The sequence below is a fragment of the Empidonax traillii genome, unplaced genomic scaffold (assembly GCF_003031625.1).
Source record: "Empidonax traillii isolate 1590-97213 ecotype Southwest subspecies unplaced genomic scaffold, ASM303162v1 scaffold44:size1908036, whole genome shotgun sequence".
Taxonomy (NCBI): Eukaryota; Metazoa; Chordata; class Aves; order Passeriformes; family Tyrannidae; genus Empidonax; species Empidonax traillii.
The window spans coordinates 485,440-511,328 of NW_020955237.1; the positions used below are offsets into that span (position 1 = coordinate 485,440).

The window sequence follows — 25,889 nt, forward strand, 5'->3', positions numbered from 1 at the left end:
ATAAGCACTTCTTAAATGAAAGACAGATACAGGCAAGTGAGACACAACTAACAGCTTTTCGTCACCTCAGGCACAGGGAGGAATAGCACACTTCTGCTATTCATAAAAAAAAAAAATAAATACCTTGCCTTATCTAGCAAATTGGGGTATCATTTAGGAGCTTTAGATGAGAATGATTGCCGAATGCATCCACCAGTTTTGAACCCCAAACTAAGAGGTGGTAAAATAATTTTGTGATAAATATGTCCTCTTTTGAAAAACTTCAAAATACCTATCAAATGTATTCAACCTGCAGAAAATTGGGTATTGCAGTATAGGGAAATGTCATAGTTTTGAACAAAAATAATTTGCACTGTTCTGAGAAAAAAAAAAAAGTTAAGCTAAATTTACAGTTTTGAGAACAAAAAAGAGAAAGTTCTCCTACAAGGACAAAAATGTGATTTTTTTTTTTTTTTGTTTGTTTGTTTTTTAATCAGAGCCTCTTTCATACAAGTTGGAAAGCAGCTGTACTGCTCTGGTAAACAAAACATGATAGATGTTGGAATAAAGATGAGTGGAAAGTACAAAGGTCACGACTGGATGTGACCCACAAACTGAATTGCACTACCCAATATTTCGGTTTGGCTAGCCACAGATTTGGGGATGATCGAGAAGGAGAGGATGGTATTTTTGTTTTGGTGGTTTCAGAGAAAAAAAAAAAAAAAGCACTGTTGGTTTGGGCTTGGAATTTTTAACACCATCACCGCACCCACGTTCATGAAGGAGACCCGTTTTCAACAAAAGTGTGCTGGGCCCACTGCTGCCTGAGAAGGATAAGTACCTGTGCCCTGCAAACTGTGGGTGCCACACGATTTCCTGACTGTGCAGAGTCCACCGGTTTCCCACCGCATCCCACTTCCCTCCCTGTGTATCCTCCCTGGGGCTCCGGCCCCTCCGTGCGGGGGCTGTGCGGGCCCAGCTGCCTCCCACCCCCGCAGCAGGGTCCGGAGCCAGCAGCTCGCAAGGGGTTAATGTTGTGAGAACCGACACGTTGAGGGGGAGTAGCCAAGACCAAGCAGCAAAAACATCATAGCGCATTCCTGGGTAGTCCTCAGCTGCCAGCATCTGATTAAAACCATATCGCTCGCTGTGAGTGGCTAACTAATCTGCAGACGATAGTGCAACAGAATATTTAACCGGGCCCGCGGTCCCAGTCAGACTACCAGCTACGGTCACTGGATCATGCTCGGAGAGGCACGGATCTAACCCGTAAGAAGCTTTGCGAGCAGGGCTCGGCTCTCGCACAGCCGGTGGAGGCAGCGGGGAGGGGGGAGTGGGGGTGGGTGATGAGAGAGTGAAGGAGCTGTCATCGGGGGAAGAGGGGGGATACAGCTTTTCCCGGGAGAACGTGACAGCTGGTGCCTGTGGTGGGGCGGGGATGAAACCCCTGTGGGGTGGGCGCTAACACGAGTGGGGTGCCGGAGGGGCTGTGTGCGGCCGGGCCGGGGCTCGGCTCATCCCCGCTCTCTGCCCGCATCCCACATCTCCAGCAAGAAGAGGCGCCGGGAGGTCTCCGCTGCCGGAGAGGCGGGAGCGGTGGGGCTCTCCCGGTCTCGGCCCCACGGAAGGTCCCGGGCTGCGGAGGAACTTGTCCCGGCCGAGGCGGGGTGGAAGCCGCCCGCATCCTGCCCCCAGCTCCGGCGGGACTGGCGGCCGGGGGGAAGCAGGAGCGCAAAGCAAAATAAACGTGCGGTTTCAGTTTTGTTTGTGGAGAAGGAGGAGGGTTCAAATCATTAAATATAGTAAAAATTAAATGTATAAACACTACATTTCACATAATCACGTTTTATGGAAGAATCTCTCTAGTAGCACAGGTTAGCACAGAGTGCTGTGAAGCCAGGGTAAGGTTTTGTTTTGGTTTTGGATGTAGTATCTTTGCTGCGCACCCTCTGTCTGCCGACGAATCTCAGGATGCTACTCTGCCTTGTGGTAAATGGGTATAGCTACAGGTGCCGAGGATTATCTAGAACGAATCTTCTACCTGGACTGAGAAACTGACTTTTCAGGTGGTGTGTCATGAAGTTAATCATATGGTGGCACTTAAATCGGGGTATTGTCTGCGCACTTGGTCCTAAGATTAATGCAGGTGTTTCCAATACAGCTCATCTTCTTCAGCTGGGTTTCTCAGTAGCAGAGTTTTTATCCCTCAGAAAAGGTGAGTCTGATTACCTGAACACGAAGTAGGAAAGCATGCAAATCCATTGGAAAGGCAGGATTAACTTGATCACTTTATTTTGAGTTTTTTTTCTGGTAAATGGGAAATTGTTTAAATATTCTCTTAATTAAGCTAGTTTGCCTTAAAAGGCTATATTTTTGCTTCAGAAGTCTTCTAAAAGGCTGCCCAAAATGAACCAAATCAGAGAGCATACAGGCTTAGATTTACCCACTGTATGCTAAAGAAAGGTCATAATTATGCTTGGGGATGGCAACACCTGTGTAAATTGACAAAATAGAGATGCAGATTCAATTACAGAAAAAGAATTATGAAGCTGTGTATTCTGGTTGGCTGTGAAGTCTTTCCAGGCAATGTTAAATTGAAAATATGCCATTGTGTCTGGTAATGACCTGCTCTGCAGTTATAATGCTAATGATAGTCCTGTGACTTGTGGTACTTCTCATCTCTTGTGCTCTTACATTAAACAAAGCTACTGGCTGAGCACCAGAGGCTGTGCTCAGAAATATTGGTTGGAAGGATGGGCCAAATGCCAAAAAATCTGGCATCAGTTTCTTTTTGTGAAGGTAGAGATGACTGTCTTTTGCTATGTTGCCCTTTGCTATGTTGCTAAGAATTTCTATACAACTGCAGTACACAATCCACTTGTTCTCACTGAGTAGAGTATTACTTGTCAAAGTACCTGCATAACCCTGTTATTGCACACTGCAGATCAGTAGCTGCTGTGGATATGCTTCTTACAATTTTTACTTATGGCCTTTATTTCACAAAAAGATGTGAAAAGAAACACTCTAAGCATAATAAATGCAAAGGGCAGATTTTTGTCTCTGCAGGAAAGCAAACAGATGCATTTAGTGTCAAGTAAGGGTAACTCAAGGTCTGATGCTTAAAGAATTAAAAGATGTTCAGAATAAAAACCATACCTCAAGATATGAAGTAATGAAAGTGCATAATATAATGTGATCACTTAGTATTGTTGCCAAACATACAGATTTTTCTCTCCCATTGATGCTTTCCTTTCCTGGTAAACTTTATTCTGCTAGGACATTTATGGGACCTGCTTGGGTTAACCCAGTCCTTGGGAATGCTTGTGGACTTCATTCAGCAAGGCTAGCAGTATGTGAGCACTACAGAAGGATGAATTCGCTTGTACAATGAGGCAATAAATTCCACATCCAGAGAAAGCCAGCTTGTTCTAGAAACAGTGCTGATGGTGCAAATCATGCTGACTGGATGGATTCTGACAAAATAAATGATGAAGAGATAGCATGGATGTAACCTGTAATCTGCAAAGATTTTTGAGAAAAATCTTAGATCTTGCATGTTGGATTTTTAGCAAAATCATGATGCTGCCACAGGAGGGTGGGTGAGGGTGGAGGGGCATGAGGGGGTGGTGCTAACGGGGTCTTAGTGAGCTGCTGTGCAACACAACCAAGCATAAGCTACTACTCCTCAGCCTCAGCATGGACTCCACAGAAGTACAACTTGGGGTTGTGTTAGAAAGATCAAACAGGATAAGGTATCTAAGTATCGTAAGTGACAAGACAAACTGACTTTAGAAACCTGATTTTAAGCATTTGGGTTCAAGGGTCTCAGGGCTATAAAGAAGCTGGATGAAGCACAGTGGAAGGTCTAGTCAATAAACAAGAGGTACCAGTTTCAACAGGATTGCCTTGTTTATACAAGCTGGGCAGCTGAGTGCTGAACAAAGCATCTTCTCCCAACTAATGCTTCTCAGCCCTGATTGATGGGGACATAGACCATACTAGTCTCCCTCACCTGAAATACTGGGGCTTGCATATGCTCTGTAGTGCTTGAGGATGAAGCGTCTCAGCTGAAACAACTTGTAGATCTTTAATCCCAAATATCTGTAGGAATTCTTAATTGGTTCAGAAAGTTTTTAAATACAGCTTCATAGCTGGTGCATGTCCCCTTAAATCTCAAAGTTCAGATATTACAGGGCCAGTTAAGGACAGATTATTGGCCTTGAAGTTGAATTTCCTGCTGCTCTGTCGGTTCATATTGCATCCTGAAGCAATAAAATGAGAGGTGAAATAGTTGATGAGGATTATCTCTTCAACAGAGCAAGTATGCCTATGGGTGAGACTTTCTTCCTGGGAAGGGACGAGAGTAGTTGGGAGCACTAAGGATGTAGTGTTAGTATTGCAAACTGTGTTTCTACCTTATAGATCTCTTCTGTGCTTTCTCAGAACACTATTGTTTGTGCTTTGAGGGAAGGCACAAAGGTCACTCTAGGACTAGTTTTCTAGTAGCTTAAGTTATAGATCTGTCTGCAAACAACATCTAACCTGGTTAATGGAAGGTAAACTCTAGATCTGACACTTGTCCTTCCGCACATCTCATGGATGGGGCATTCCTCTAATAGGCTTTCAAGATCATCATAGAGATGTGAAATTAGAGAGAGCCTGGTCAGGATTACTTTATAGTCTGGATTTAGGAACAGTAATGTCATTTCTTCTAATGAACTACTTCTTCTAATATATATTGTACCACAATTCTTCTAATATATATTGTAACCACAATTACCAATAGGGAAACTTACTGCAGAACTAGCTTTTTAGGAGGACATCTGCTGAAGAAGCTGCAGTGGAGCTCTGAAAATCCTGTTTAATCCTTTCTAATGTCTGACATAGATCTTTCTGTACTACCCTTTTAGATTGGAGTCTCATTCAGTTACTCTTGCTGCATATCTGAAGGAGAACTGGAGGCCTTTGTAATGACTAATCTTGAAGGCAAGAGTAACCCTTATACTAATCAGTATGCTTCATAATACCTAACAGGATTGAAACTGCTGTAGAAGAGCCTAGCCTCATTAGGTGCAAGTGGAATTCATCAGTCTTCTCATAATGCATAATGAACATAATTTGCATCTCTTACAAGAGGCAGAATGGAGTGACTTCTGTGACAGTCACAGCTCCAACAATTTATGTAATGAGAGGTGCACTGTCTGAGGGCTAGGTGGAGTGTTCTTCAAATACTGCTGAAAAGAATGCTTAATGATGGGCTTCTTATGGGAGAATCAGGCTGGGTAAACAAACTGCAGTACTCGACAGTGTGGCCATGACTACCTGGTTTTAGGTTGCATGAATACAAGAATAATACAGGAAAACCCTGTTTCTCATACAGAAACATTTTTGAACAGGTAAGAAAACACAGTTCAGTGTAAACTATGCAGAACATACGCAATCTCTCTCAGTACAGCTTGCACACACCCAAACTGTGAAGGGGGATAACTGTGCCAGCAGTGGACAGTTAACAGCATGCAGCTGAAATAACCCATGATAACAGCTTCAATATGTGTCAAGTTCCTGCTCTGAGAAGGAGGAGTGAAAAGCATGGTTGTTGGCAAGAGTCCTTTACTATGCTAACTAGAAAGAAGATCAGAAACAGGCCTTCCAGGCAGGAGGGCCTTAGGAGTATAGTTGGAAATGAAGTGTTTGATTTGTTGTCCAGTTCAAACTCAGTTGCATCTGAGTAAACACTAGGTGCCTTGAATAACAACTTCTTTGCTTCCCGGTTGTTTGGTATCTCCAGTGAGTCTCAACAAGGGGTATTGGTAGAAGACTGAGCTGTAGGCACTGCAGCCACATGGCTTGAGATTCCTCAGTCTGTGAGTAGTCAGGTGATGCTTTCCTTAGCCATGGCTAGAACAGACTGCTGAGCTCTGGCTCAGGTGCCACTGATCTGTGAGGCTTCAGAACAAAGAATTGGAGAGAGTAGTATAGAAGAGTGGCCCCTTAGCGTATTGCAAAACATTCTGCCTTTCTGGAAGACTTACAGGAAGAAAATTCTTGTGAATAATACCAGTATATAACTTAATAATAAGTCTGTGTTACCAAATTGATAGCTCTCTATCAAGAAAAGGCATACTGGGATACCTATTGATTTCTTTTAAAAGGGAGAATCTGGAGTTAAGATGCTGTTATTGCTCATACTAAAAGTGAAGGGGGTTCTTAATCCAAAAAATGAATAGGTTGGAATGCTAGATAGTGAACAGAGATTGGAAAGGTTGGTGTCCAGACTCATTGCAAGATGCTGCCTTATTCCTGGAACAACTCATAATTGGAGATGGTCTAGCTAGACAACTAGACACTACCTTTGGACACTGAACTTTCTGGCTGAAAAATAACTCAAACAGATTATGACAGTGCTAGTTTCCTTCATCTTGACATCAAATCTTCAGGGAACTAGGTAGCACTAGCTCATTAAATGCTTTTCACGTGCTAATTTATATTTTTCTAAATTTTTCATCAACTACAGCACATTTAAACTGGTCCCTATTTCTCCTGAGCCCCCTGTTTTAATATTCCTGCAACAACTGTATTTATTCCCATGACAAGTGGAATTAAAATCCAAAATAGAGCTATTGTGCTAACTGGGTTGAGAAGTAATTGACTATCTTATCAGAAATCATGTGCTTAAAAGCATAGTAGAATGACAGAAAGTACCAGTCCAATTGCACCACTTGAACTGAGCAACCTGTTTAGTTCCAGCTGCTAATTTAGTGATATTCTCTTGGCTGTGATTCAAGTGTGAAGACACTTTCGGGAACTAAGTTTAAATTTCTGTGTTCTTGCTAAGAACCTAAGAGCTCAGAATAGACCTAAGCACTGATGTGATGAGAACAGACTGTTCTGTTCAGCTCATGAAATAGCAGTTGGCAAGCTTGATGAATGGTAAAATGTCTGTGTAGCTTCACAGACATGATCCTGCACCAGCAATGGTACATGCCAACATCTGTAGCTGACATGGCCAATTAGAGTACTAAGGTCTTTATCAACTTTGCACTTGGTAATAGGGAAGGGAGCAGAACGAAAGAGGTATTCCCTAATGTGTCCTATACCATACTTCTGTCTTACCAAGGGGATGAATGTCACCCTTCCCTGTTTCTCATTACTGGGTGTATATGATGGAGACAGCTGGACTATGTTCTGTATCCTGCAATATGTAAGTACTGTTGTAGCTTATTCCAAACAGGTATTCCTGTTGACAGAGGAAATCCTTGGCAGAAGTCTGCCTTTATACCTCAGCAAAATATCAATCCACTCTTTTAGGTAAGAAGACAGGGCTTAAAACAAGTTGCACAAAAGATGTTCCCTAACGTAAAATCCTGTTATTCTACTATACTTGTCCAGCAGGTGAGTGCCTGGCTTAACTGATATCAAGCAAATAATCTCAGCCATAAATCATGTTTCTACCTATCTGTAGCCTAAACAAGACAGTTAAACAGGCTTTTTGATCTGAGTGATGGGTACATTGCTAATCTAGACCTTACTGAATTGTGATAATGGCAGATAACTTTACTTGCCAGGCAGTGTAGTTCAATATACTTTTCATTGTCTCTCTTACCAGACTAATCATAGGACCTTGGGTGAGCCTTTTGCAGTGTAAGAGCCTGTATTCAGTCACCTTTCTGGCAAGTAATGCTGCTCTTGCATTCCAGACATGGAAAAAAAAAAAGGAGGGGAACAGTTCCCAAGCTGTCTGTGAACTTTCTTCTACCACCTGCCTTCAAGAAGTTAGTTGTCATGTATAAGTGTGAAAATGTCAGGTATAACCTACCTGTAGATAAGCCTACATACATCTCCTGTGTATTAGTTGCTGGATATACTGGTTCCTAAGAGAAAAATTTGGTTGTTGTAGTAGAGGAAACAAAGTAGTGGTAGTGCTTGCATCAGAACAAGCATCTGGAATTTTCCATAGAAATCACTGGAGTTTCTTGTCACATTACAGAACGTTTATTTAACCTGAATTCTTTAGACACTGTCAGATACTAGAGGAATGGGTGTTCTCGTAATGAAACAAAACATTTAAGACAATATTTTGACTCCTCAGGACAAATGACCCCGTTTAGAAGGCAAAAGTCGGATTAGCACGTGAATGTTTTTGATTTAATAATGCATGCCTAGTGGCTCTCAAGGCTCGTTGGGGTACTATCATTACAGCAGGAACTAGGCAGAAAATATAATACTTGGGAAGTTGCTGAATGCAAATGTCAATCTCTCATTCTGGGACTCTACATAAATTCACTATTATACTTCTAACATGGGTAGAACTCTGCCAGTCAAAATGGTCCATTATTAGTAAATTATCTTTACATCTTTGACTCTTGCTAGTCATTTTATGTACTGTTCTATAGCATTTAGTTTGTTCTCTTAGCCTGAAAACTAAAGTTTTGGATTTGCTCAAGTGGAAAACTTTTCTACCAGCCTTCTGCAAACAAGGTTACTGAAATGGGTTTACCATTTACTGAAAACGGGTTTACTTGTTGGCTAGAGATATTTCCAAGAATACCTTGTGCAGGTCCTGATACAACCTCATAACAAGAAGAACTTGACTAACCCTCAAAGAGTGCATGGAGGAGGGAAGAACCTGCCTCAAACATGTTAAGCACTTGAACTACTGCTGTGCTTCCTGTTACTTCTTCATCCTAACAGGCTATATTGCACTTGCCAGTAAAAGCTTCTCTTGTCCTCTCCTGGCCTTGCAGATTCTGATTTGAGGTTAATATTTACATGCAATAACTCTTTAAGCTGAATCATGTACTTGTAGGAACAAAGAAGGAGCACAAGCTGTGAAAAGGACAAAGTATTACACTTCTGAGCAGATGTTTAGCTTATCTACCTCTGACTTTTTGGGTGTCCCTAACCTCTTCTCAGATAATCTCTCAACATCGAGACATTTATTTTTGTCTGCTGAGGGGAAAAAAGCCTGTCTGGTGAGGTTACTGTTCAGTCCTTAATCCCATGACAGACTACAGCCATAATTAAGATTCTCAATTCCCTTGTGCACAGGACAAAAAAGTCATCATTAAGGGTATCTACTGTGTTGCCACCCCTTACTCAAATAGAGGATATCTGTAAAAGTATCGCTAAGGGAAACTAAATGTTGCTCAACAAAATTGTACGGCATGTTCTTCCAAGTCTTGCTAAGAAACAGGTATTTCAAGGATGACTTATCATTACTGACAGCTTTCCTTATGGAGAGTTCAGAGAAGACACCAAAAGCATAGTATACAAAAAGTCCTAAGACTGGCTTTCCTAAGGTAGACGTGGAAATGAAGTGCAGTGCTTGAACTGAGAGTAGCCTGGCTTGAGGCAGTATGTAATAGTCATGCTTCAAGGACTGTGTGTTAAGGGCCTAACATGGTCTTTCCCTAAGGAGTGACCCCCTCACTCTTCAAAGAGGAGTCCCAGTAGGAAAGGAGGAAGATTCTACTAGTGGTCTCTTAACAAGCCCTTTATGAAGTAAACTGAAAAGTGGGTAAGAAAAATGTGTATGGCATATACCCACTGATACAGCCATGAGTTTGGGGCAATTCTCCCAAGGTGGTAGCATTTGTAAACCTGTGGTCTTTGGACTAAACAGTGCATTTAGCATAGCAGTTGAGATGGATCATACAGTTGCATGGTGAGTAATTAAGGTGTAGTGATAGCAGTGGAGCAGATTCAAACTGCTTTAATTCAACAGTGCTGACATAATTGCTGTGGGAATGATCTTGTTCTTTACTGTGGCAATATGTCTGAAGGCATGATGGTCCTTGTATCCTTGCTTAAAAGCACATGCATCTCTAATCCTATCATATTTGCTGGCTGGCTCTTGAGATGAACTCAAAATTGAAGTGTAATAGAATAATTCTAATCTTGTTGCTTTATACCTGCAGCTGGAGTAAGGAAATACTAAGAGACTGAGTACTTTGAAAGGAAGTCTCCAAGCAACAGCAAGATCTACAAACAGAAGATTTTAACTTCATTTTAGTTACTTGCATGTAGAGTACACCAGAACTTTCCACTGAGATAAGACAAACTGAAGTGTGCTTCAGACCTCGCTAAGCTTTATCTTACGTCTGAAGCACAGAATCCATAATTAGTTGTGGTTGAGATTCCTTTATGGTCAGCAGACTAGAATATTGCTAGCTTAAACAATGTAATGTTGCCCTCTCTAATCCAGTAAAACTTTAAAGTAAAGCCTGAGGAAGTTTTGTGCTAGTCTTGTGACTTAACTCACGTGTCAAGAAGTAGTTATTTAAAATATGAATAGATATTAAGGTCACCTTTGTCTATTCTTTAGTTTTACTAATTCTCTTGCTCCTGAGATGATTCTCAAAGGCATTGAGTTCTCCAGAGGTACAACAAATAACTGTCATCTACTGTGAACTCTCAGCAGGGGAGATGAGCTGTGCCAGAACTCAAATATGAGAGTATTTTTAGACTGTAAACTGGTCAGAAGGCCCTCACTAATCTAAAATTGAATTGCTAACACTGAAAATGACCTTCATAGTCAGACGAGGTATTTGCAAGGTTTCAGCCAGACTTGGGTGTAACCCTGCTCATCTTCTTCCACCTTTGAGTATTTTGCTGTGAGGTTCTAAATAGGTGGTCTGGCTTCCCTAGGAAGGAGGCAGATGGCAATGATGACTAGAGATGCCTAGAGCTTAAAGATGGCAGCTGCCCATGTGGATATCTACCACCTTACAGGTGCCAAAGCAAGGTCTTAGTTGTGCGTATTTGCTGCTTCCTAAGTTATTTACTTGTTAATACCTCTTACCTTTACTTCAACATGAGATACTGTAGTTGCAGAACACCAGAGCTGGGTGTAGCTCTACTAATTAAATTGAAGAAGCAGGATCACTGGCAGGCAGGACTCATTGCCTCGAGATTGTTGTTTCTTCTTTTCCAGCATAGAGCTGAGCAAAATATCCTAAAGCTATAACTCACCCTCTTGACAGCAAGTCCTAGCTCTGTCTCTTCTGAGTCCTTTCCTTCTATTCTCTAAACAGATATCTTCCAAATGGGGTGAGTGGTTAACTACTGCTCCAACCTTAACTCTCTTTCCTTTATCTCTGTTTCTGAATGACTAGATAAATCTAGGGAGAGGTTCCTTATGCTTGTGTCTAAGGGCCATCTCCACCTAAAACCATACTATCAGGCAGGCTAGTTTAGTTTTAGAGTAGGCTTCATTTTACCTGATTTTTCTTGATTAAAATGCAGTTTTCAACAGGCTCAATCCATTTTAGCACTGTTGCAAGTATCCTGCAAAATCCCTGTCAGATCTATTAAGCCCCTTGATCCTTTGTCAGAATGGTCACACAAGCCAGTCTTTCAGTGACAACATTTCTTAAATAGCCATGGCTTGCTATATAAACTCTTCCTCTGACACCTATTACTACTCAGAACCACTTGAAACTTTCACAGCAACACCTTTGTTCCCTTGCGTCAAATGTACCCTCACTGTGGCCAGATAAGTTGCCTACAGAGAAGAACAGGTATAGCTGACAGATCTTGGCCATATAAAAGCTTTTATCTCTTTTGATTTACTTGAGCAATGCTAATTGCAATTCACAAACCATCTGTTAAGCAGCTAGATCTAATTTTTCTTTTATCAACAGCTCTTTCCCTCAAGGCCTCTCTCCTGGTTAAAGGGAAATGGAGGCTTTCAGAATGAAATTCTCTCTTTAACATATCAGAATTTGTGTTCTTCCTAGTTTAAGAATCAGTTAAGCATTGATATCCCTTACTCTTTTAGTGGCAAGCTGGGTGAGTCAGTCTGTAGCTTTTGACTTAGCAGTGAATTGAGGAAGAGTAGAAGGCAAGAGTGAGAGCAAAACCCTAAAACTGAATTTCAAGTAATGGATGAAGCATCTACTCTAACTAAGGCAAATGAGGAATAGGCTGTTGAGAATAACAAACTTCTAATGCGAAAGGATATACAATGCTCAAGCACTTGTATCTGCAAACACAGTGTGTCTCAAATGCTGGACAAAAGTGGTGGTTTGATCTGCAGCCCCTTGGCTGGATATAAGGGGAATTAGAGGGTATTCCAACTACTTCACCACCTAAAAAATTTCTTGACTTCATTCATTATTCTAAAATTGAAGGGACTAACTGAAGCCATTGCAATATCCTGGACAGAAGATTGATAGAATGGTTTTTGTAGCAGATCTGAATGTCTAGTTCTTTCTGGCTGGTATAGATGATCTTCATAACTCTACAAAGCCACTCTGGGTGGTAAGTCAAAGCCAATCTGTTTGGTAAGTATGAGTCAGTGCTTCATCTGTGTAGGAACAAAACATGGTGACTGCAGATTATTTTCTAAATTTGTGTCTCAGAGGCAAAAGAGTTGCATGGCATAGAGTGGAGTTTTAAAAGTCCATAGTTTCTTGCATGTTTTTTTTTAAACCTAAAGGTTACATGATTACTATTAAAAAAAGTATACAGGGCGAGGGGGGTTGCAGTTTTGTTGTGTTTTTCCTGGAACAGTCTGACTGCAACCCAAGGAAATTATTTGGTTTTACCTGTTGGGTGGTATAACCTCAAACTTCTTCTTTTTATGGAAAAATTAATAATATGTGCTGGCTTCTTTTGAGTGTTTTGGTGTCATCTTCATGGGTGTTTGGAATAGATCCTAGCAAATGTTTCTTGCATTCTCAATTCTCCTACTTCAGAGATGCAGCTGAAGAAGAATAGAGCAGTGCTGGAGAAGAAGAGAGCAAAATATCTGAGGTTCTATAAAAAGATTTAAAGGGTGAAAAATCTAAAGGTTGACAGATTAAACAGGTTGATGCAAGTATAGCCTGTTGTAGGTCAGCTGATCCACTGTCTAGGTACCGAGGTGAGGGTTCATCACCTAGTGGCCATAATTTCACAGTCTCCACAGCCTGACACGTCAAGACTTCCTGTATGATCAGTATAGTGTTTTCAGGCCTTAGCAGGCAAACTAAGCTAGACTAACAGGTCTAATAAGAATATTTATTCTTCAAAGTAAAATATAATGTCTACCTACTAATAATTATTTGCATTTGTTTAAAACTATAGCAAACATAACTGGCCACCATTCCATCATGTCTACCGAAGCTGAAACGATTACCACCAACAACAACAACAGCCCGCCTGAACAACAGGCTCCACCTAAAGCACAATCTTCAAAGAGGGAAAAAAAGAAAGGTAAGTAATGCTTACCTCTTGAAAGCCTCCTCTATTTAGTGTCCTTAATCTTGTACACATGCCTAAACCAATATCACTCTATCACTATAGCTAAATCCACTCTGAGGTTTCAAGCTGACTAGAAGAGTGAGTAAATAAGCTAGTATAATAAACCTAACCAGAAGGTAGGCTTTTAGTTTTAAAAGGTTTTTTTCTAGCCTTAAGTTTTAAAGCTCTCAGTTCCATTTCTTAAATGAGTCATTTGCTGAGCCTGAGAAGTTAGCAAAAGCCTAGAGTCATGAAAGCCTCCTGGGGAGGTGACCAGACTCTGGACCATCAAGGTAGTTATCAGTCTGAACCTGAACTTGACTCCTCCACTCCTTCCAGAGAAAGGGGCTTGTGCTGGACACAGATTCTAGTCCAGAGAAGCTAGAAAACTTATTCCCTGAAAATTATTGTAGATCAGATAAAATATTTTTGATAAATTAGATCATGTAAAGATAATTACCTCATATAAAAATACATACCTAGGTACATACCTGAAGTAGGTTGGGCATACAGAGAAGAAAAGCAAGCAGTTCCTAGTCGCAGGAATGGCAGAAATAACAAATTAGCTAAAATCTCAAGTGATTACATTGACAGAAGTACCAAGACCTGTTTTAGAGAAATTATGGTGCTGATAGAAAGTTCTAGTGTAGAAACCGGGAGATTATTCTTGCACACCAAGGAGAAATCTGCCTACACCAGAACAAGAAGATAAGACCTGAAGGCCTTCATTTCTTCTTGTTGTTTTTTCCTAACACCTGTACCTACTTGGCTGTTGCCTACAAAATATTTTAGTCTTTTAAGTGGCGAGCAGTTGTTCTGAAGCTCTGAGATATTAAGTGCTGGGCTCTTTTAACTGAGCCATATTCTGCAAGAGCACTGTGACCTTAATGGAATTACTATCTTGCAGTGCACACAGGACTGAAAGGGGTAAGGATTGTTAGTCAGCTGTACTCAAGAGAATGTTTTAATATGTACTTATATGGTGTATATTTTTTAAAGATCTCCAATCCACAACATAGACATGTCTTTCTTAACAAAGACAAAATACAACTTTAAAACAAACAAACAGACCCACTAGACCTCTTCTCTGTCTCCAGGGCCAGAAAAGACAGATGAATCTCTCTTGGCTAGATTTAAAGGTGATGGTGTAAGATACAAAGCAAAACTGATTGGCATTGATGATGTCCCAGAGGCAAGAGGAGACAAAATGAGCCAGGATTCAATGATGAAGCTGAAGGTAAGGGCTTGAGCTGTCACCTAAGGAACCATCTCCGGTTACCTTTCAAAAAGCTAAGGTCACTTTGGCACAAATTCAAATACAGTTTAATGGTAACATAGTAATAACAGCACGATCCTAGATGGGTGTTATTTCTAAGGCTGGAAACCATGTCTCAAAGGACAATATTTCTCCAATAGCTTGGGAACGCTCCTTTGGGTCTACAGGCCTCCAGTGTGAATGCTAGTAGTATGGATTTGATTGCAAATGGTGAGCTTGGGTTTTGGATGGGGAGGAGGGGAATGCTTGCAATTTAACACTGACCTCAAAGCACAAATTGATATTCTGTGTAAATGGTGACAACAAGAGATACAGAGAAAACAAAAAATGAATTAAGCCCTGCAGCAATAAAAACTATTACTTCTGGAGTGTAGAACATTCATATACCTTCAAATCAGGCCAGAAAAGCAGGTAAAGATGCTGCCACTGCAGCAGTTTTGTGAACTAAAATAAGTTTTAAAGCTCTTAAAGGTTTACAAAGGAGACTAGTTCTGAGTATCACTTCAAACCTGTGCAGGCATATGTTGCATGAGGAATGCTGCTCTAACTCTACAGTTGCATAGGAATAACTGGATTAGCACTAATACAGTCACAGCAACAGGCCCATGAGGAATACAAGGGAACAAGTTAAAGCTCTATCTAGAGAATTCTCATCGATATTTTGATGCTCCTTCTCTTTAGGGAATGGCAGTGGCAGCCCGTTCCCAGGGTCAACACAAACAGAAGATCTGGGTAAACATCTCCCTCTCTGGTATCAAGATAATAGATGAGAAAACTGGGGTAAGATATAACACATTTTCTTAATGTGATTCTTAAAGCAAGTGAGACATCTGGAAGTTAAACCAATCCAAACTAGATTCCTTAGTGGCACTATGCCCCGCTTCCACATATAAAAATTGGCAAGTGAAGTGAGTTGTAATGCTAAAGCCTCCTGCCAGAAAGACAGCTACATCCTATTGTGTTTAGTCAAAGGGTGGTAAATCTGAGTCTTGAGCTGAAGTTTTTTAACACTCTCAATCACTTTAACTGCAGAGAATAGCAGCTGTTATGTCTGCTGCAATTTAAACCAATAGCTATTTTTTTCCCAATTCTAGGTTATAGAGCATGAACATCCAGTAAACAAAATCTCCTTTATTGCTCGGGATGTAACAGACAACCGTGCTTTTGGTTATATATGTGGAGGAGAAGGCCAGCACCAATTTTTTGCCATAAAAACAGCACAACAGGTATGGATCAGACACCCTCTTCCACTTGCTATGAACAGTACTATTGTGCAGACACTTAGTATGTGATAAGGGTGTGGTGTTTTGCTGGTAATCCTACAAAATTCCTCTGGGGAATACCAGCAGAGATGGATAAATTTCTTCTTGAGAGGAGGACCATAGGAATTGACTATATCATCACCGGCCTCACTGGCTTCTGTCTTGTACAGCTTCTTTGTAGTCCAAAATGAAAACACTCAAGTAGTCTTGCTTACTCTGACTAACAATGCTTAATTTGTCCATGCACAATGCAATCATTAGTGAGATTAACAGAGCCATTATCATTTGTTTCTCTCAGCGAGAATGCTAATTCTTGAGTAAAATAGCCAGAGCTTCATTTAGAATTAACAGGAATATAGAATTCCATTGGTCTAGCTCTTGTGATGCTTTGTCTTGTGCAGCAGAGAAATCATTTACTCAGTTGCAGCAGTGATTCCATGGCCAGTGAATGGCAGGCCTTGTCCTCCTAGAGTTGATTCTGTGAGGGATTCTGATCCTTCTGTGATAGGTTCCTCCTATGCAAAAATCCTGTGTGCAAGGTTTCTCTTGAAAGAAGAGGAGAGTCTGTACATAAACAGTAGTGGAGATAAGCTACTTAGAAATACTCATGAGAATTATGTAGCATCATAAACAACCTGAAGTTAGATATTTATTATTTATTAGCTTGTCATTCTATAACAGTCCCTATAATGATCAATCAAGACTTCAAAGCTAGAAATTACTTTTACATGTTCCTGCCTGCCCTCCTAGAGAACCTGTTGGCAGCTTCAGACCCACTACAGGTGGGACTGAGGGGCTCCTTGTTGTAGCATTTTATTATTTCATTAGCAGCTATAGAGGACCCTCTCCTAAGTTTGTTTCACTGCTTTATAAATGTTCTGTGTAGTACTGATTTCACTGGAATTGTCAATTGGGTACAAAAGCCTTTTGTATGTACTCTGGAGTCTATTCCCTCATTTCACCATGGGGGGCTGCTTACCAGCCTCTAAGCTCAGCCCACCTGTAGACAGCTCTTGACTTGCTGCTAGTTGTTTTCAACACAAACTTTTCTAGCTGAGAAGTAAGGACTTCTGCAGCTCAAGTCTGCAGCAGCTGTACTCTCTGTTAAAGCTGATAACTTTTAAAATTACTCTTCTTGCAGTTGCATGTCTAAAACCCTTGATTAGAAGAGGATGGTGAGCAGATGTAACAGTGAGATCTGTTCAGTGGATTCTCTGCTTGAGCCAACAGTAGTGGCTGAAGAGGGAAACCTGAAGCTCCTACTCTAGACATTGACATAGCTGCTGTATGCCTAAAACATAAGTTCCAAAGCAGTACAGCTGAACCTGCCACCCTCTCAGCAACAACATTCTTGTCAATGGACATGCAGGGAAATCCATGCTTTCTAACTGTCATCATGATTTAAAGCATCATGATTTAAAGCTGGTCTCTACTTTAAACATTTGAGGTGACAATAATCTTACCTTGTGCTGGCCTTGCTCATTTGCTATTTGTATACCTTTTAAAATAAACGTAGTGTTATCTATAGAGGCTTTCTCTAGGTTCAGTATTAGAGTTTATTAAAAAAGACACAAATGTAAAATGTTTGTCCTCTGAGGAGACTGCCAGAAGACTTGGATAAATTTTTATGCTTCTAGGACTTGTCATGCACTTCTGGGCACTTCTGAAGTACTGCACTCCAACCTTTTTAGCAAAAACATAGCAAGCTTAGCACAAATACAGCCACTTTTCTTGTGGAGTTAACAACTATTCTAAAATGGTTGGACTCCATTCCCTTAGGTTCTGCATAAGATCTCTTGTATGAAGACTAGAAAGGCCTTTAAACGCTTGCTTTTCCTGTTATCTCGACCCAACCCTTGCACCGTTTAGGAAAGTTTGGCTTACAGCAGAGATTTCTTCAGTAGAAGTACAGGGGAAAGTAATACATGACCTAAAATCTACATTTTTTTTCAGGCTGAGCCTCTAGTTGTTGATCTTAAGGATCTCTTCCAACTAATATATAATATGAAGAAGAAAGAAGAAGAAGAAAATAAAAAGGTGAGGAAAAATATAGCGACTGCATTACTCCGAATAGAAATAAAATTTTCTTCAGATTTGTCTGAGTTTTGAGGTCTTGTAAGATTTGACACTGAGGTCTGTATAAATCCAGGAACACTTGAAGTTACTGGTTGGTAGTTCTACCAGCAGTCTGATTACCTGGATCTGGTAACTTCCTCCAAAGTGAGAGACTTGTGATATTCTACATGATATCTTGGTACTAAAAGCCTTCTTTTTTTACCTTTAGAGTGAAGAAGCAAGCAAGACTGAGGTAAGTCACTCCAACTCAGCCTCTCTTGATAGGTATCCTGCTGCACCACAACTAGCTTTGACTTTCTTTACACTGCTAGTATTATGGACAGCATATCAGACCTAATTACATTGAAATGGGACTAAAAGGGTTGTATGGAACTGAGTAGTCATCTCCCTCATGCTTCCACTTTCCATGCTCTTTAAAACCTGCAAGTCCCTTGCTTGAGGTTAGTTTTGATATTCCAATTATTGCTGACACTTATATCCATCTATTACAGAATGGTGGTGAAGCTGATCAAGCTGAAAAAATGAAACTGGTAGGTTAAATTATAGAACTTTATGCTGATGCCTTTAAGGAGTTCATTACCGACTGTCTCCTTTTTTGTGGGAAATGCAGTATTTATATATGCATTTACAGTAAATCTGCATAATGCTTGATGCTTGCTCTTGTAAGAGCTCTAACAGATACAAATTCTTTCAATATTTCTGGCCTCAGGTAGTTGACCAGATGGACTTGTTTGGGGATATGTCAACACCTCCTGATATGAGCAGTCCCACAGTAAGTAGAGTCTAGCTTTACTGTCTTGGCTTTTGCTTTGAAAGCAAACTTAGTCCTAGTAATAAGTAATGGTTTTACTGAGACACCTCTCTAGTGATCATTAGTGTACTAGTGGGGTAGGGCTATAGAAGTACTAACATACTAAATATGGTAGCTAATGCCATTCTAGTAGCTCTAGCTCAAAATTTGGCCTAATTGCACAAAAGTGTGCATAAACCTTGTCATAACACAGTATGGCCCAAAAATCTTATCACTCTTAATCTGGCACTGTAAGCCACCATTAGCCATGATACAATCGGTGCTGTCAAACCAGCTATAGAGACCAAGTCTTACCCTTCTATTGTGTGCTTGGTGGAGAATTAACATCTTTCACTGGCAAATAGCTCTCCAGTTGAACTTCTGAAGTTGAGACTGCAACCTGAAATCACAGTAAGAATATGTGATTTCCCAACTTTTCAAAAATAAAGACTAAGAACTGAGAATAGGGGGTTCCTGACTCAAGTGAAGGCCTAGGTATAATTAGTGCTTAATGACTCTACAATCATTAGACTGAAGAACAAGTATCTGATATTTAACTATGGGATCTGTAAAAAGGTGCTTTCAGTACTGGGTTTCAGAAAGCAAGTAGTTGTGATTTGACTACAGTGCTTGCCTGTGTGACTTTGAATATTTACTAGTATAATGTATTGGATGATAGAATGTCTTTTGCAGCCATTTTCCTTGAGCTTTTGCACGGTGCAGCAAATCCTACATAAAACTAATCTTATTTTTCTCTCTGAACAAATAGGAAGCTAAAGAGATTCTGTTAGTGGACCTTAATTCTGAAATTGAGACCAAACAAACTTTTGCAAAAGAGGATCTCTTCTTGAATGGCATCACAACCTCTCTTCCACAACCAAAGGCACAGCCACCCTTCTTGCCTGAGAGTTCTTTCCCTACCAATCTAAGCTTCTTTCCCACACCTAATCCAGACCCTTTCAGTGATGATCCTTTCACACAGCCAGAACAATCTGCACTGCCTTCATTTGATTCTCTAATATCTGATCAGAAGAAGGAAAATCTGAGTCCCTTGAAATCAGTGGGTAATGGTGCTTCAAATGGTAATGCTGACTACTTTGGTAAACAGTTTGACCAGATTTCTAATAGAACTGGCAAACGAGAAGCACTAACAAACCAGTGGCCACTTGAGAATGAGTCGCCTGCTGCAAGAGCTCCAAATGGGGTACCAGAGAGAGAACAGAACAACTTCCTAAAAGTCCCATCAAACCGGCTTGTGAACGGTCCTTCCAAAGGATTATCTCTGCAGAATGGAGTAAAGCTGGATTCTGAAAACAATATGCATTTCATGACACACGAGTCTGTAACAATTAGCCCACCACCACAGAGTACCAAACCAGGAAGAGGAAGGAGGTCTGTCAAGGTGAACAATGTTAAAGCAATTTATGGTGATATGCATGCTTTTACTTGGAGAAGCTGGGTGAAGGAAACTTTTCTTTCTTCATACTGTGTAACTGGCTAAATAACTTCACAACACATCTGTTTCTCTTCTTCCTGGCATGCTTACTCAAACCTCTCTGCAGCCATAGTACCTTCTTATATTCATGAATGCTTCATAGTACCTATGGTCACTAAATTCTATACTCTCTTCCTTAATGCTGCCAAACTTCTGTAAAGGTCTGGTAAGTATGCTGTTAAGCATATTGACACTTGATATAATGCCTGAACCTGTTATGATAGCAGTATGCCCATTAACCTGTGGTTTCGTAACAATGAGATATTAGTATCAACTTACAAAAATCAATGTACTTTCTCACTATTTGTCTATTGAGGGCAATCTCAGTGACTTGCCCAATTAGACACAGGGTAGCACTGGGTCAGCTTTGTTTGTCTTGTACTCAAATGATGCAAAACTCAGCTGCTGGCCTTGCCACAACTGCAGGGGTCACTGGAGACTGAGCAATAGTGTTTAAAAGGGTGGGGTGCAGAGGGGAGCTTATTATGACAGTATATAATTCAGTCATTTCAAGTCCTACTCTTCTGTTGTTGACTTGTGACTACTATATACTTTACCTAAATAATGCCATAGGCATGAACAAAATAGTGATGTTTGAAACTCTTATACTTGATGTCTAAATGATACATCAAAGCTCCATATTCTGCTTTAGATGAAATTAAAGCTTGCATCTCTGGGCTAGGGAGCCTTGATCATGCCACATATGTTCTGCCAATGCCATCTCACAAAAGCTTTTTTTTTTCTAGACTGCAGTGAATGACTTATTCAGCTCAGACTTCTTTCTGCCAACTACAGAGACCTTCACTTTGAGCTCAGTGCCTCAAACAGGACCTGCTGTAACTAGTACGCTGGACCTCTTCACAGCACATTCAGTGGCTGGTCTAGGTTGGTTTACAAAGTGAAAGTCTTGCTTCAGTCTGACATATCTGCTAACATCAAAACAGGGATTCTAGCTTTTACTTTATTTCTTGTATAGTGCTGTGTCCTTTAATCTGGCCTAAACTATATAATTCTGTGAATAGAGGCCTATATTCTGCATTCTTGACTGGATCGGGGGGTTTTGCTTTAACTTTGACAGCAGTTTACTGCTTCAGGTACCCAAGGTTCAAGTGAGCCAAGTAATACTTGTAAGGCCAGGGTAAAATTGCTGCAGAGTCTTAATAATCATTTACACAGAAGTAACTATATGGCAAATGCATCTGTCACTTCTGTGCTAGTACTATGCTCCTCCTTCTCTTATGTCAGCCTCAGTTTTTTTCTTCCAGCATTGAAATGCAGCAAAGTAAAAAAATTAACCCTCTTCTCCTACCCCCGTGACTGCATGAATGTTGATTTGTAAACCAAGAGATTTTTGCAAACAGTACATGAAAATGTTTTGCTGGTATGCTCTGTAGAATTGACACACTCCTGCTTGTGGTCTTCAAATGACTGAAGTGTTATGTAACAACAATCTCTCCCCAGGCGGCTTACCAGTAACTTCATCACCATGGACTACACAGACACATTCCTTCTCTCAAACTACATCAGTCTTTCCTGGATCTGTGATAAGTGCTCAGCCTACAGGATTTACCCAATCACTAGCATTCGGTACTCAAGCAGTGCCAGGCTGGAACCAATCTGCATCTTTTGGTCCAGCAGCCACTCAGTCTTCTGGTCTCTGGCCACAGCCAACACAAATTTCACCTAGTCCTTGGCCACAGCCATCCAGTGCTGCAAATCCCTTCCAGAGCAGCATGTTCGCATCTTCACCACTACCTCCTCCGTCACCACCTGTACTGCCCTCCCTGTCAGCAACACCTCAGCCACCACCCAGAACTCCACCACAGAAGGAGCCATCCAAGAAAGAGAGTGATGCTTTCATTGCTCTAGATCCACTTGGGGATAAAGAGATGAAGGATGTCAAGGAAATGTTCAAAGACTTCCAGCTGACAAAGCCACCTGCGGTACCAGCAAGGAGAGGAGAGCAGCAAAGTCTTTCAGGTGCTTCTGGAGCTTTCAGCAATTACTTTAGTTGTAAAGTAGGTATTCCCCAGATAGTACAGATCATAAGGATATGGAAGTTAGCGAGTTGTCTGCTAAAATTCCTGGTAACGTTTTGATTTTTTTTTTTTCCTTTTCTCCTTTCCTCTGATTGGGCAACTGCTCAGGGACTGGGATAGCTGATCAGTCTTTTCTGACAGAACTAAAAATTTGAGTTAATAGTTACTGAAACAGAGGGTTGAAGGACTGTCTCCCCTAACAAATTGAAGAACTGTACTGGCTAAACACTGTCCCCTAGTGTCTGAACTACTTGACTAGAATAAGGTACACTTAAGTCTGTACAATATTAGAATTTCCATCTAGCTTAGGTTTAGCGAGTGACAACCAGGAGTTAAAACTGTGAGGTCAGTCAAAGCAATTTCCATGTAAGCTTTTTGTGTTTCAAATTATACGAGTTTTGCTTTTGCTATACAGGCAGAGCTAAATACTGGCTAAAGCTGTTAAGTGGTTATAGAGGTATCTCTCTCTTTCTTAGAACCACCAAAGCCTGTTCCTCGACAAAGTGCACTGCCAGCTGATGACCTATTTGAAAGTCAAGCTAAAACAGATCTTTTCAGTCCCTCATCTGTAAGTAGTAAAAAACCAAAACACTACCACCACCACCAAAACCCACCAAAAGCTTTCTTTCTCTTTAATTACAGGGGTACCTATGTTTGAACACTGGCTTAGTTCTGGCTTTAGAGGCTGTACAACAAAAACATTTTGCATGTTTAAGGCTAGTATGTAATCTAACAAGGTGTATTTGTTATAAGAAAGCTAAAAAAGTAATATTCCATTTGGCTTGGCTCACTAACCAGTTCCCCAAGCTGCAAGCACTAGCAGAAAGTTCTTCAGTATTGGGAGCTTCTCCAAAAGCATATAAAAAAAATGTAGCTGCAGACATATTCCACTTTGGTTATACTTACCTCTCTTTAGAGTAGATTGAGCAGTGTGGATTGTGTAGCTCTCTAGCTGAACATATGGGAGATTTCATGTTCAGTACTCCTTGAGTGAGGAAGTGGCTTCACCACATTATTCCAGTTTGGACATTGAAGCCCCTGGTGGAAATTCTGGACCAATTCCAGAATTCTGACTTTAGACTTCTAGCATTTGACAGAAAGAGATCTCAGTATGAATCCCTGGTCTCAGCTCTAAAGAACTGTTGAGTAACAACACATGGCTGTTCTGAAAGATACTTCATCTTGTACTAGGATAACTGTTAAGACAGCTTAGAGCCTTCTTCTCTTTTTAAAGCAGTACAATTAATGTGGTTTTTATGGGGACTTTGAGGTATTCTTTCCAGGTGTTTGTAACATGAACTACCAGAGAAACCATAGTAATCTGGTAAAACCTGGAAATCCACTAACAGCTTATTTCTCTTTCTTTAAAAGGATTCTCAGAAACTTTCTGATCCTTTTGGGGATAATTTTGGCAACCCATTTGCATAGGTCAGGTAAGTCTTCCACTGATAAAACAACCTACATCATTCTCTGAAACTGACTGAGGAAATCTTTGGTAAAGAGCTGACTAAAAACTACAGTACTTTAACGTTAATACTCTCTGAAGGATGGCAAACAGTCCCTAAAAGAACAAGTCTGTTAGAGTACCTCTACTCAGATTTGTACACGGCTGCATTCTGTCTAAGCCTAGCCGGCTTTGCTTTCTTAGAAATAAAGACTTTATTCTTCCACAGACGTAAATCTCAATGCCACAGTAGATCTAGATTTCGTTTCCTTGAGGAAAGTTAATGAGTGAATATGTGTTGCAGAACTCAAAGGGGCTGACTTAATATCTTCAGATATCTGTAGGAGCATGTTAGCATACAGTGCCCCATAAATCTTTTTGAAGTTCAATCACCTAAATAATTGCAGCTTTGGACTCCTGGTGAATTGGAGTAAAATTAGAATAAGTCTTTATAGCCTTACTCTGATTTTAATCAAAAACTGTTATAAGAGCTTTTGTTACTAGAAACTAACGTAATTCTAACTTTTATACCATTGACTAGAGAACATGAACTATTGATCCAGCAAATCTATTCCTCTTCCATACTCTGTCTTCCCCTGAAATCCTGGCTAGCTTTTGACACAAGACAAGTGCTGGTATTTATTGCTTTAATTTTGTTCTCAGTGGCTCCAAGCTAGTTTAAGGAATAAAGTTATAGTTTACAGCCATTCTAACGCTAATTCCTTTCTATCATACTAGGTGTAACCATAAAAGGACAAATGGAATAACTGGACCTCTTCTCAACATGATTTTTCTACATGTTTCACTTTGCTGTCTGTCACTCTTGCTGCTGTTCCATGATGTCTGCAATCTAAAGCATATCCAGGGGGATTGAAGCATGAACACTCAAAGAACATGCTGTGAAGATGATAATTCAGGGCGAAGCAAATGGGGATATTGACTCACGCTGGAAACCCAAATTCGTATTGGTGGATGTTAACTTTACTTTAGTTCTTTGCAAACTTCTGTAGAAGAGCTTAGCAGAACTAAGTCATGTGTCTTGTAAATATGATAATTTTTCTTTTATGTAGCACTTACTGTCCCAAAATGTAGGAATTTAACATACCTGGGGAAGAGGTGTTACCTGCACCTAAGGATGCTGAATTAGTAGCTAAACTCCACACCTTAAACAGCTGCGTCTTTTGCCTATTATCACAGCAGAAGCCAGTTTTAAAGTTAAGTGGATGCTACTCAGTTCTGATTGGTGACTGGACACATTACTTGGCCTCTTAGCCACAAAAATTTAACTCTATGTAGAGGAAAAGAGTCTAATACTAGTCTATTTCACTAGAAGTAAAATTATCATTCTGCCATAAATGTTTAATAAAGGGACTGCGGGGTCTGTAACAGCACTGCTGAAGCCCTGAGTATAAAGGCCTACACTGTAGAGTCAGATAAGCAGAAAAACTTCTTGCAGAACTTTGAGGTAGTTGTGGACACTAACAGTTGTCTTGGTGCTAATATGGCATTTTTCAGGGAGGGAAATCTACTAAGAATACTTCACTATTAAGGATGGCTTGGCAGACAAATGGAACAAGCAGGTAGGCTTCTTGCTTATGTCTCAGTGAATGTTGCTGATGTAGCTCAGTTTGAGTTGTCGCATGGCGTAGCATAGCACGTTTCCATTATGTTAGAAAGCAAAAAGACAATAATGGCTTCACTCCATGCCCAGACTCCTTGAGAATGGATGCACAACCTCTTGCCATTAATGTGAGTTAGTACTCTTGAAAAACATGTCTTTCCTCAAGAACCTCTTTACTAACAGATTTTTAAATCAGTTAGTTACAACTGACTGTAACAGCTACATTCTTGGCCAGTGGTGATAACTGATGTATCGGAGGTTTTTCTGTTAATAGTAAGTATAAACTTGAAGTGGTATTGTTAAATCAAATGCCTAAGCAGTTGCTGAACTGCTAAGAAAGCTAAGAAAGTCAACTTGAATACAGCCTTAGTACTGAATTCAGCCATTTACTCAAATTACTCTTGTATATAAACCTCTCTTGCACTTTCTGCAATGCAAAAATTAAAAAAAAAAAAAAAAAAAAGAAGGCACAAATTTAGTATTTGTCTCAAACTGGAAATATAGAAACTTATGGATGTTACACTGTTATATAAACTGCAGTATCTCAAGTGATGTTACTTAATGACATTAAACAGAAGCAACTCTTCATACCAAACGAACGTGTGGCTGTTTATTCTGTCCTCTGTAGATCAGTTTTGTGGTGTATTTGACACTAGAAGTTCAGAACCTGCTAAGAATTTTTC

The 25,889-nt window shown here is 40.4% G+C and overlaps 1 protein-coding gene across 2 annotated transcripts; it reads left to right on the forward strand.

Moving 5' to 3' along the window:
• The first annotated feature begins 1,024 nt into the window (after positions 1 to 1,024).
• DAB2 (DAB2, clathrin adaptor protein) lies at positions 1,025 to 25,801 on the forward strand. Of its 2 annotated transcripts, none has more exons than XM_027878686.1 (15): positions 1,025 to 1,248; positions 13,048 to 13,176; positions 14,301 to 14,440; positions 15,161 to 15,259; positions 15,574 to 15,705; positions 17,695 to 17,778; positions 18,026 to 18,049; positions 18,309 to 18,347; positions 18,527 to 18,589; positions 19,377 to 20,009; positions 20,849 to 20,987; positions 21,564 to 22,120; positions 22,618 to 22,709; positions 23,513 to 23,574; positions 24,324 to 25,801. In XM_027878686.1, exons 2-15 carry the CDS (start codon positions 13,074 to 13,076, stop codon positions 24,350 to 24,352), a joined length of 2,196 nt encoding a protein of 731 aa, XP_027734487.1. In that variant the 5' UTR covers positions 1,025 to 1,248; positions 13,048 to 13,073; the 3' UTR covers positions 24,353 to 25,801. The 2 variants fall into 2 exon arrangements, with proteins under 2 accessions (XP_027734487.1, XP_027734488.1); XM_027878687.1 differs by having other exon boundaries at positions 1,028 to 1,248; positions 21,564 to 22,082.
• Positions 25,802 to 25,889: the final 88 nt, after the last annotated feature.

Bases quoted from the DNA above. Each gene is read 5' to 3' on its own strand.
- DAB2 (XM_027878686.1), top strand. From the start codon at position 13,074: ATGTCTACCGAAGCTGAAACGATTACCACCAACAACAACAACAGCCCG. The intron at 15,706-17,694 runs GTATGGATCAGA...ATTTTTTTTCAG, and splicing joins CCATAAAAACAGCACAACAG to GCTGAGCCTCTAGTTGTTGA. The intron at 18,348-18,526 runs GTAGGTTAAATT...TTCTGGCCTCAG, and splicing joins AAGCTGAAAAAATGAAACTG to GTAGTTGACCAGATGGACTT.